The sequence below is a fragment of the Peromyscus leucopus genome, chromosome 8b (assembly GCF_004664715.2).
Source record: "Peromyscus leucopus breed LL Stock chromosome 8b, UCI_PerLeu_2.1, whole genome shotgun sequence".
Classification (NCBI taxonomy): domain Eukaryota; kingdom Metazoa; phylum Chordata; class Mammalia; order Rodentia; family Cricetidae; genus Peromyscus; species Peromyscus leucopus.
Genome location: NC_051086.1, coordinates 64,190,655 through 64,202,668, shown reverse-complemented (window position 1 = coordinate 64,202,668; position 12,014 = coordinate 64,190,655). Strand labels below are relative to the sequence as shown.

The 12,014-nt window shown below is 41.9% G+C and overlaps 1 protein-coding gene across 3 annotated transcripts in view; it reads left to right on the top strand.

The window, feature by feature from the left end:
- Window positions 1-12,014, top strand: part of Myo1d (myosin ID) — a 308,709-nt gene that overhangs the window by 93,029 nt on the left and 203,666 nt on the right. For all 3 annotated transcript variants that reach the window (XM_028866972.2, XM_037200774.1, XM_028866973.2), the window contains exons 3-8: window positions 699-792; window positions 2,097-2,262; window positions 3,695-3,748; window positions 6,078-6,173; window positions 10,157-10,273; window positions 10,816-11,019. In XM_028866972.2, coding sequence (XP_028722805.1) covers window positions 699-792; window positions 2,097-2,262; window positions 3,695-3,748; window positions 6,078-6,173; window positions 10,157-10,273; window positions 10,816-11,019 — 731 coding nt within the window. The remainder of the gene's footprint in view (window positions 1-698; window positions 793-2,096; window positions 2,263-3,694; window positions 3,749-6,077; window positions 6,174-10,156; window positions 10,274-10,815; window positions 11,020-12,014) is intronic.

Below are 12,014 nucleotides of genomic sequence, written 5' to 3'. Positions count from 1 at the left end.
GAAGCTTTGGTGTTTAAACAAGTAGAAGGAACGTCTAAATCTTTCCCTCCACCACTACCACTTGTACCCATTGGTGTTTTCTTTTTTCACTAAAATTATTGTAATTTTCTTGGGTTAAGATTTTTATTTTTCTTTCTTTCCTTTTTTATACTAAGAGACTGGGTCTAACTGGTTTCAGAAATCCCTGTGCTCAAGCTACCTTTCTCAGCCTTCTGGGTCTCTGGACCTGTGAGCACCTGAATCTAATTTTTGTAATCAATTACTTTATTTCCATTAAATTTAAAGTAAGTTTTCTGTAGAAAACAAGGTTATATGAATGTAGCTGTAGCTACTGTTTGGATCATCACCATACTTTGTTTCAGCTATACTTAGGAGTGATTGCTTAGTCTAAGGAACTAGTCTAACACAATTTACTCCCTGATATATTTTCCTTAACTAAATATTGATTTGTAATTTATAATTTTGCTTCTGTCATTTTTTAAGACATGTTCATGTTTATTAGAAGCAGCCGAGGACAAAATAAATAAGAAATGGGGAAGGGAAAGGAGGAGAGGAGGAGACGGAGTGGGGAGGTGGAAGAAAATGTAACATACAATTTTAAATGAATAACCACCAAAGGTTTAAACTATTCTGTTGACAGTGAGCTTCCTCCTGGCTTACCTTACGATATTAAAACCCTGCATAATTCTTCCCTCCAGGGGAAAGTGGAGCTGGTAAAACAGAGGCCAGTAAGTACATCATGCAGTATATCGCTGCCATCACCAACCCCAGCCAGAGAGCAGAGATAGAAAGGTAAGGGATCAGGGACACAGATTGGCTGAGCTGGGCATCATGTGCAGACTGGGCTAGGCCTAAATTGACAGTCGTCAAACATTTTTTTTAATGTGTAAATTGCTTTGATTTTCACATTGCATATTGTCTTTCTGCTTTTCCTTCTATTGCTATATCAATTTCCAGATTTACCAAGTTAAAAAAAAAATTAAAACTACTTTGAAAGAATTGGAAGTGTCCTGGTTCCAGACAGATTTCAACTTCAGCAGAGTATTGGAATTTGCACAGCTTGACTTTATTGTTCAAGCCTCTGCAGGTTCCTTGCTCTGTTTTTAAAATTTGTGCTCTGAGTGAAATGGGGCCCTGGAAGGTAGGCCCATGACTTCCCATTGCTATCACAACCATAACCCACTGATGCTGGGAGCCAAAGTAAGGTTCCTGTGCAAAAGGGTCTCATACTGCACTGTACTGGGCTCACAGTCAGATGAATAGCATAGTTAGTTGTTCTGTGCTGTGTGGGGCACCAGAACAGTGCCTGGCATGCAGTGTTTGCTAAATAAATATGTAAAGAGTGAATGAGTGGTTATTTTGTTTGTTTTTTAATGAAGCAACATGACTGGTTTCTTATGTGGTACAGCCTTTTCCTGGTTGACTGCTTTAAAGCTGAATATTAGTTCACTGATGAGTCACAATTCATCTATACATCACAGGCAGCTTGACAGCTCAAATCTAGGGTGCTGGGTGATGTGAAGAAAGAATTTAGATTTGATGATATTGTGCGGACTTTGCATTTTTATCATAACTGGATTACCCAGTCAAAAGAATCCTTTTAAAAATGTGTGACATATTCCCACTTCTGATTTTTCATTTTGCAGTCTAATTTGAGAGTGAACATTTGATCAAATTTTTATAATTTTTTTTGGACCCCAGGAGAATAGCTGGCTGAGAACTAAATTACTTTCATTTCTATATAGCAGATAAGGCTTATGTAAATTGACTATCTTTCTGGAGCATATCGGGCCATCATCTAATGGTTTCCTTTGTAAGCAAGCAGTTCCTACATGTATGCCTTTGTGAAGCATACAGTCATTTATGGGCAGCAGTTTGAAGGGTTCATTGCAGGATTAGTGGCAGAGATGATGGTCCACTAATCAGGTCATGTCAGAGGCCAGGTTATTCCTACAGGTGTGACTGTGTGAGAAGACTCTTGTCAGCGAAAAAGAAACAGAGAGAGAATGACTAAAATGAAGTTAAGGTTTATCCAGTTTTTTTAAATGTCTTCATCTCTGAAATTTTTTCAAATAACTTTGATATATTTTTGTTAGAGTGAAGAATATGCTGCTGAAGTCAAACTGTGTTTTGGAAGCTTTTGGAAATGCCAAAACCAATCGTAATGACAATTCAAGCAGGTTTGGAAAATACATGGATATCAACTTTGACTTCAAGGGAGACCCTATTGGGGGACATATCAATAACTATTTGCTGGAAAAGGTAAATGTGCTAGATTTCTAGGGTGATGCTTGTGAGAGCTGAATGTTTAAAAATACTATTTGTGAAATTTTATTTCTTGTTTTAAAGTGTGTTTAATCCCATTATCCCTCTTCAAGTTTGCCTTCCATGATAAGAAGCTGTCTTCCTATATTCTCTTCTGAGCACTTAGCTGTGGTTCTCAACCTTCCTAATGCTGTGGCCCTTTTAATTCAGTTCCTCATGTTATAGTGACCTGCAACCATAAAATTATTTCATTACTACTTAATAACTGCAGTTTTGCTACTGTTATGAATCATAATCTGAAACACGGGATATCTGATATGCAACCCCTGTGAGAGGATCGTTCAACCCCCAAAGGTTGAGAACCACTGACTTGTTATATCGAGTTAGAAAATGTTAGATTTTGTCGATGCAGATTTGAGGTGTGTATGGGACAGGAAGAATGTATGACAACTTCTGGGTAAGGTGTAACTCAAATCAATTAAATCTCTCTCTCCCTCCCACCCTCCTTTCCCCTGGGTGACTGAGGCTGGCATGTAACTCACCATCCTCATGCCTTAGCTCTCTAAGAGTTGAGCTTACAGGAGTGTACCATCATGCCCAGCTTTCAGACCTAGACTTTTTTAGTTACCATCCTCCATCCAGTTGGCTTGTAACTAACTTGAAATTTTCCTCCCTGGTTTCTGTTTGCTTGCTGCTATATAAGGTATATGACTGGCTGCAGCAGGACACAGGCATTCCTTCTCTTGGTCCAGTTAAGCCATGCTCAACTCAGGGCTTCCCTATCCCAGTGACCCCACAGCATCATACGGCACTGTAATTTCTCTTATCTGTTACATCAAGGCTGACTATTTAGGAAATAAGTGCTTTATCAGAGTCAGTTGGACAGAAACAGAAGATGCGCCAAGTATTACCCATCTCTTCTCCATAATGTTTCGTGGTTCTGCTGTGTGTAATATTTAATCAAAAAGAACACTTGAATGAGCACACATGTTGAGCAGTCTCTTTGGAGAGTCTAAGCAGAGTCCCGAGGGCCTGATCATGTTGACTGATTTTATTATAGGATATGAGGCATTGCTCTTTGAAACGCCAGCAGACTCTGGACAAGGGAATGTTGAGAATGTTCCTCCCTAGCATTCCTTTCCATTCTCCCCCTCAGTTCCTACCACTTGCACATACTATCTTTAGACTCCAGAGTGAGCAAACATGGCTTCATTCCTCATGAATGTTAAGGCACCCCCATTTTAAGTAATATAAAGAATTATCAAAATAGTGCCAGGAAAACCATAGAGAGCACCCATCTCTGATAAGCTTTGGCCATAGATTTTTTTTAAATGCACTGTGAATACAAGATTCTCTAAGAAAGTTGCTTCCATGTCATTTATACCTACATTTCAGATTAACCATTTTTTTAAAAATATTTCTTTCTTAGTCTCGTGTGATTGTGCAACAGCCAGGAGAACGAAGCTTCCATTCTTTTTATCAGGTTAGTCACCAGTTCCTTATGCAGAGAATTGATCATTTGCCTGATCGTGCTGAGAAATCTTTCTTCTGTCCTATGCCTCTCTGGCTTTCCTTGTCTCCAAACAAATTACATGTATGCACAAGCATGAACACATCCTACCCCACCTAAGAGACTGAATGTGAGCACTGTGAGAGCTGGTAGATGGCCAGCCAACTGAATGCTCCCAGGCTGGGCATCACCTGCATTTCCTCAAAGTGGAGGTAACAGTATAATGACCATGAGAGCTTTTGCTATGGCACCTTCTAGATGTGTTGATTTCTTTTTCATTTGACTTGAGTTACTACTCCTGTACTTGAGAGTTCTCCAGATGAGAATATAAATTTGGTTGCGTCGCTCTTGATAGGTATAGGGTAATATGATTACTTTAAAAACAAAAGCAGGATCTATAAATTCAAGGGAGAATTATCCTCTATGCTGTCAACACTCAAAACAAATCATCTTTTGGGAATGTTGTTAGAGTTTGAAACAAACTCTTAAATGACCCTCCTTTGGCACATCTGCTCTTATAGAGCAAGTTGATGTTAATATGGCCTTTGAAGCTCAAAGTGATATAAACCAAGACTACTAAAAAGGCTGTTGACCTAATTAAGTCACATTTGGGGTTTTAAAGAATTAAAACACTGGGGTTGGGGAGCTATCTCAGTTGATAAAATGCTTGCTGTGAGTTCAGTCCCCAGAACCTGAATTAAAAAAAAAAAAAAAAAAACAGGATTGGTGGTGTCCATGTCCAGTCCTAGTGCTGGGTAGGCAGAGACAGTCCTGGGGACTGCTGGCTCCAGGTCAATTTAAAAACCAGTGAATGGAACCTGAGGAATGACACACAGCCAACAGGAACACACATTTAAAACTATGAGTTAAAAGGATTGATTTCTGTGTAACTGTCTTTGAAGGTGATTAACGGTGACCATACAGTTGAATACAACATTGTTTGATTAGGTGACTGCTCTAGTCAATGCCATTCAAGTTCTGGTATGTTGGATAAGAAATAATCATTCTTTAAGGCCTGATAACTGTACATTTGAAGTAAGCCAGAGCTTGCTGTTCCGTGCAGAACCCCTCCTGAAGGCATGCTCTGTAGCACAAAAGGGTAACGACTTTGTTTCTGTTGACAGTTTGCTAGATTTCAGATAAACTATTTCTCTATAAAATAAAAGAATTGGTTGTTTCAAGAACCTCAGCTTTTGCCAGTGTCTTTCCCGGCTGGATGAAGTTACTGAGAAGTATCATCAGTCTGTGTGAGAGTCACAGCCGTCAGTCACACTCTTTTCTGACTGTGACAGTTGAGGAAAAGCTGTGCAGCACATGGGACGCCACGTGACTGTCAGTTGATGCCTCTTCTCCAGAATATTGACTTTTCTAAATTCAGCAGCGTGACACTGCTGAGCAACAAGCACCTCAGGCTGAGCAAGGGCTTTCTAGACCAATTTTGTTGTGAATGAGCTGAGACATTTTAACTGATATTCCTCGTAACTGTGTAACACTCTGCATATATATATATATATATATATATATATATATATATATAGAGAGAGAGAGAGAGAGAGAGAGAGAAGCCATTTACCTATAAGTGAGAACAACAGCAACAAAATAAAACAAAATCCAAAAATCTTCTCAAAGCATCTAACAGAAGGACCTAAATGTATAAAGCCTGGAAAATGAGTAGGAACTAGATCACCACTAAGTTAGAATATTTGACATTTGGGAGATCAGTATTTGCTTTGACAGTGGATTAGTCAGGAGGAACTAATTCCTAGAGGGACAGAACCAGAAGAATGGCTGTTTGCTAAAACAGTATTTGTTAGACTGGCTTACGCGATGTTTTCTGGGTAGTTCAGCACTGGCTGTCTTCGTGCTGGAGACTGGAGAGGCTGAGAACCCAGGAGCTGCCCAGCCCCCGGGGCTGGGCGCCTCAGCAGTCCCAGTCTGGTGCTGAAGGCCTGAAAATTCCTGGAACTGCTGTCTTCCTTGGAAGTGTGAAGAAATTGAGTTCTGGTCCCAGCAAAGGAATACAGCAGCAGTGGTTGTGGCTGCAGCAGCAACCAAGTGGATGAGTGGACCGGCAAGATACAAAAACGAAATGCAAAGCTCTTCCCTTGGACCTCCTTTTATCTAGGCTGCCACTCACAGGCCCTGCCCACACTTAGGGTTGTCTTCTCAATTCAAAGAGTCTGATCAAGAGGATCTCTCACAGGGGTACCCAGCAGCTTATCTTTAGTTGATTCTAGTGCCACCAAGTTGACAACTCCGATGAACCATCACAGCAATTTAATTTAAATTGAATATTTTCCAGCTGCTCCAGGGAGGTTCTGAGCAGATGCTGCACTCTCTACACCTGCAGAAGTCCCTTTCATCCTACAACTACATCCGTGGTGGGGCACAGCTGAAGGTAAGTTTCTTCTTTGAGAATGGAGAGGAGGCAGAAGGAACACAAGCTGTTCACCCAGGCCCTCCGCTGCCCTCAGGCAGAGGAGTGTCCTCTGCTCTGCTTTTCCAAATCTCAGTCCGAAATGTATTCCACCACTGAACTGAGCATCTGGCTAAATAACCTTGCATGACTGTATTGTCCTCATCTAGCAGAAAAGTTCCTCTCCCCGTATTCAGGGTTTTCTCTTACTGTTTATAAAAACACTGACGACTAGAAAGCCTTCCTCATAAGAGTTGGTGTGATTTGGCCAAAGGCATGTTGCTATGACAAAATTAAAAAGCACTTTGATTTTCTCCCCACTTTTTTTGTTGTTGGTGGTTTTTCAAAACAGGGTTTCTCTGTGTATCCCTTGCTGTCCTGAAATTCATTCTGTTAACCAGGCTGGCCTCAAACTCAGAGATCCACAGTTTCTGCCTCCCTAGTGTTGCGATTAAAGGGTATGCACCGACACCACCCAGTTTCCCGTTATTTTTAAATATTGATTGTGATTATCCTAGAAATAGTTTTGTGGCCCTTGGGTTTTCTTTGTAGTCATCTTTCCAAAGGACCCCTGTTTTCCCTTCCTCTGGTTACAGGCACTTGCATACACATCTGCAGGCCCTTTCTTGCTACTACTTAAATGAGTTTTCTTCTACCGGTCTCACAGCCAGTTTAACAATGTGGTGGCTGGTGAGAGTGTCTGAAGAAGTAAATGTGGTGTTGTCCTAGTTTGCTGGAAGCGAGGTATAGAAATGCAGAAGCTGTGGAGGGCTTGGGCCACGGTTTCAATCGTTGCTTCCGGAAGGGTAAGAGTATGCATATTTGGACCCCGCATTTCTGTACTTTTAACTCTTCTGTAATAAAAAGTGTACTGCCAGCAGGGTACAGTGGCACATGCATGTCACCTCGGTATCCAAAAGGCTAAGACAGGAAGATGCTGAATCCACCCGAACCACAGAGCCAAACCCAGCTCAAACAAGAAAAAGCACTCGTGATTTTAGTTGGATGAAGCATAAAAAGATCTCTGTCGGAAAAGGATGTTGGAAGTGTTTTTATTTAAATTATTATTCCACTTATGCTAGTTATACCCGTATTACTGGCTTAGCAGTATTTTTATTGCGGTTCCTAGAAATAAATGATACTTAGGTTTTGTAGTTAATTTTCTATTATTTGGCATTTAGGTTATGCTACCTTTTTATACTTTTCTAAGAGTGGAAATGTTTGGCCAAAAATGAATTAAAAATAAAACAGTAGAAGGCAATGGTCCAACTTTCTCAGCATTGCCAGAAATACTTAAATATAGAGAGAGGATTATGAAATCAACACTTACCTCTAGGAGCTGGGCTATTCCTTTACAATCAGACTATCATCTGATTGCCAAAATTACTTCAAGCCAAGTCATGTAGCTTACTCCTAAGTATTAAGTTAATATTTGAACTTCTTTCTAAATAAAATTCATCTTTGGTATTGTTTTTATTGGTTTTCCATTTGGACTTTTCCCCCCTTCCTTTCTGACAAAAACAAAGAATTTGTGCTCATACTCAAAACCTAAGCTAGAGGCTGGCTCAGTGGCTGGAGGGGTGGCTCAGCAGTTAAGAGCACTGGCTGCTCTTGCAGAGAACCCTCCTTTGACTCCCAGCACCTACATGGCAGGTCAAAAACCATCTGTAACTCCAGCTCCAGGGGATCCAATATTCTCTTTTGGCCTCCATGAGCACCAGGCACACACATGATACACAGACATACGTGCAGGCAAAACACCCATGCACTTAATTCAAAACAAAACAAAAAAGCACCAAAACACCCTAAGATACATGCTTAAATTCTACCATGTAGAGATGATAATTAGTAATGGCTTGCATGTATATTCATTAACAAAATCATACAACAAATCCTACTTAACCCTATGTTTACTATATAACAACATAATCACTTCCTCTATACAAATATAAGTATGATTTTAATATTCATAAAATATTACATGTATTTTAATTAATCTTAGGATGTAGAACTCATGAACAATTAAGATACCTTGGGTCACAAGTAAGAGAAAATCCAGGTAGAGTTTCCTGAGCAGTAAGGAATTCACTAACCCTGTATGACAGCAAGTGCTGGGATGGCCACTCCTGTGCCTCAGGAACATTGCTAGAGACCCAGGTGGGGTTCATGGGTTTTCAGACTTACAGCTCTGCTTCACTCAGTAAACTGGCTTGCTCTCTTGGTCTGCTATTGTCATGGTCTCAAAATGTCATCAGCAGTCCCCAGTATTCACAGGCAAAAGAAATGCTGTTTTTGCCACTTTATACACATATGTCTCCCTAGGGCCCCTCCCCTTACACAGCCCCTCATGTGCTTTTCCTCATACCTCCTTGATCACAGTAGCATCATATGCCTTTGGCTGACCACTCACTTGATGAGGGAAGAAAAGGTGTGTCGTAGGGTTCTGTTGCTATGATTAACACCATGACCAAAAGCGACTTGAGGTAAAGGGTTTATTTCAGCTTCCAGCTTGTAGTCCATCATCCAGGAAAGTCAGAATAGAAACTCAGGCAGTGCACATGGCCATGGAGGAGTGCTGCTTACAGACTTGCTCTCCGTGGCTTGCTCAGCCTGTTTCCTTAGACACCTCAGGATCACTTGCCTAGACGTGGCGTCACCACAGTGGTCTTTGCCTCCAAATCAATCACTTATTAAGAAAATGCCCACAGGCTCACCCGCAGGCCATTGTTTCTCAGCTGCAGTTCCCTTTTCTCAGATAACTCTAGTTTGTGTCAAGTTGCCTATAAACTATCCAGGATAATGGCCATGATCAGTTTAGAACCATGAAGCCCTCAGAGGCTCGGAGCAAGCCAATCAGGGATGAGCTTGAAGAGGACTAAACAAATCTTGTTCTATTAGCAATAATGAAATAGTAGAGGAATGGCTGTCAGAAAGCAGCCCGCAATTTATTTTTATGGGACAGAACTACAGTCTCAACATGCAGTTTACAATAGCAGTATCTGATATTTTAGTTTTTTTGGTATGGTAGGGACCAGACAACAACCTATAAGAAGTCTTTGTAATTCATGAGAAAATTGAGGCTCAGTAAGGTTGAGCATCCATCCCATAATGAAAAAAACACTGATGGAGATAGGGGCTTGACTGGTTGTGCCTGAGACACAAAAGAACGTGTGCTCCTCAGGCAGAGAAGGTTTGCTTTTGTATGTTGTTCCTTAGTTAAGCAAGCATCAGACCAGGGCACTATCCAGGCAAGAGGAGCAACTTGTTAAGAAAAGGGTTAGTCCAGAGCTGCTTCTGGGAAAACTTGCAATAGAAGCAGTTGCCACTCTTTACTGTGGAATCTGTTGGCACACTATCCATCCAAGCAGTGGCATATCTCCCGGGGCTGCAGATTCATCATTGAGCTCCTCTGCTCCAGTTAGAAGCTATATCTTACCAGACAGACACTTACCACATGAGAAGAAATAAGAATGAAGTATGGTCCTGGACTCTTTAATAGCTTGCTAAGTGGCTGCAGCTGGTGGCTTTGCTCTGGGTGCTCCTTTTCCTCACCTGGGAAATAAGAAGCCTGGTTGTACAGTGTGAACGCTGTTGCCGGCCCACACAAGAGGACCCGTGGGAGAGCTGCAAATGCAGTAACCACCCATGGACTTTAGAAGTTCCCACATTCAACATTTTCACGTGTGACCGCCTCTATGGCACATAGAGCTGTGATCTTCTGTGAGCCAACTCAGGACAGAAGCTTCCAGAAAAGTGCATGGTGCTTATTTTAAGTGACAACTCTCATACACAAATAGGCCTCATACATCTAAACAATGTTTCTACCATAAAGTAATTTTTTTAATATTTATCTCCCTCAAAGTAACTTACTACAGAGGCATCGAGACTTTGGCTAAACACTTCTGTTTCATGATTAATGCTCATGTGAAATGTCTGTGACTTAAGATCTTCATGTTCATGTCTAGTCTTCCATCAATGATGCTGCCGAGTTCAAAGTCGTAGCCGATGCCATGAAAGTAATCGGATTCAAACCTGAGGAGATTCAGACAGTCTATAAAATTCTGGCTGCTATTCTTCACTTGGTGAGTAAGGACTCTCAAAGCACATTATATCCCTGTGGAAATAGGGTACTATTCCAGAAGATTTTGTTCCTTGTCGAAAGTAATTTATTTTATGAAAATTCCGCTTGTGTTCTGGAAAACATGCTCTGATTTTCTTCATCATTTTATATTTTGAGAGGTTCTCCAAGCCACTACAGGTTTGGAGGCTGTGCTCAGTTCACTGTACTGTGAGAGCCACAGACCTTGAACTCAGCACCGAGCCGAATGGTGACGCCTCTGAAACGGATGGCTGCAAGTGGCCTCCGAGGCACGGCCAGACCATCGGAGGCCAGCGCGTAGACCAGAATGGCAGAAAGTATCTGTGAACACGACTGCTTAACAATGTAGACCCTCCATCAAAAATGTATGCTAGATGGGAGGACAGACACATGTGTGGAAAAGAGGAAAAGAGAAGTGCTAGGCTTTCACATCTGACACGCCGTTTGGGAAGATAGGTCACTTGAATTCGTGATCTGTCAGAAGCTGACTGGAAACGGTGTCTTGTGTTTCCGTTTTTGATACAGGGGAACTTAAAGTTTATAGTAGACGGTGACACGCCACTCGTTGAGAATGGCAAGGTTGTGTCTGTCATAGCAGAATTGCTCTCTACTAAGACAGACATGGTGGAGAAAGCCCTTCTGTACCGGACGGTGGCCACAGGCCGTGACATCATCGACAAGCAGCACACAGAACAGGAAGCTAGCTACGGCAGAGACGCCTTTGCCAAGGTGAGACTGAACTTGATCCGTGGGTTGCGGCCTAAGTGAAATCCCGTGAGGATGTGTTCAGACATCCCTGACAGTGGGCTAAGGGTTTTTAGAAACGGACTTTCTGGCTCCTGCCTGTGAGTTTCACTGCTGGAAAAGCAGACTAGACCAAGTGGGGATGAGGGAGTCAGTGCCTCTGCCTCAGCAGGTCTGGCACCACTTTACCTCCCCCGCCTCCTTTTCTGCTATTTTCAGCCATTTTTACGTATTCCAACATATTCATCGATTCTCAAGCCTCATGAGTTCTTCACCCCTTTCTGCTTCTAATCACAGGGTCCGCACATGCCATTTCTCTGCTCGGGTTGTTCCTCTCTTCCCATCTTGCTCTGTTTAGTCATCCTGCTGGCTCAGCCCAAGTGTCTCTTCTTCAGAGAAGCCTTCCCTGGATTGCCTGAGCACAGAATAAATTAAAGTCACTTCAGCGGGCTGGAGAGAGCCCAGCAGTTAAGCACACATACTACTCATGCATAGGACCCAAGTTCAGTTCCCACCACCCAAACTACTTGTAATTCCAGCACCAGGAAAACCAACACCTCCAAGGACACCTGCTTCACCCACATCCAGACACACATAATACACTTTAAAAGTCACCTCAGACACTGTGCCTGTGTTCCTTCACCCTATTCCCTCCACTCCTTGGAGACTACACCTTTCTGGGTACTTAGTGCTGTATTTCCAACAAACTATATGTCTAAGTGCTCAGCAAATATTTGGTGAGTGAGGGAATAAATTCCTAAGTACCCAAGGCCATTTACTCGTAGCTCAGTGTTGGTAGAAGAGTTTTTAGAGGTGAGAAGAGCAGATGTAGCACTGATATAAGAAGACATGGACACGTGCCTGGAGAGTAGTCTTAAAATATGAACAGTAGCCAATAACCTATTTAAAAATTCAGATTGCGGGGCTGGAGAGATGGTTCTGAGGTTAAGAACACGGGCTGCTCTTCCAGAGGTCCTGAG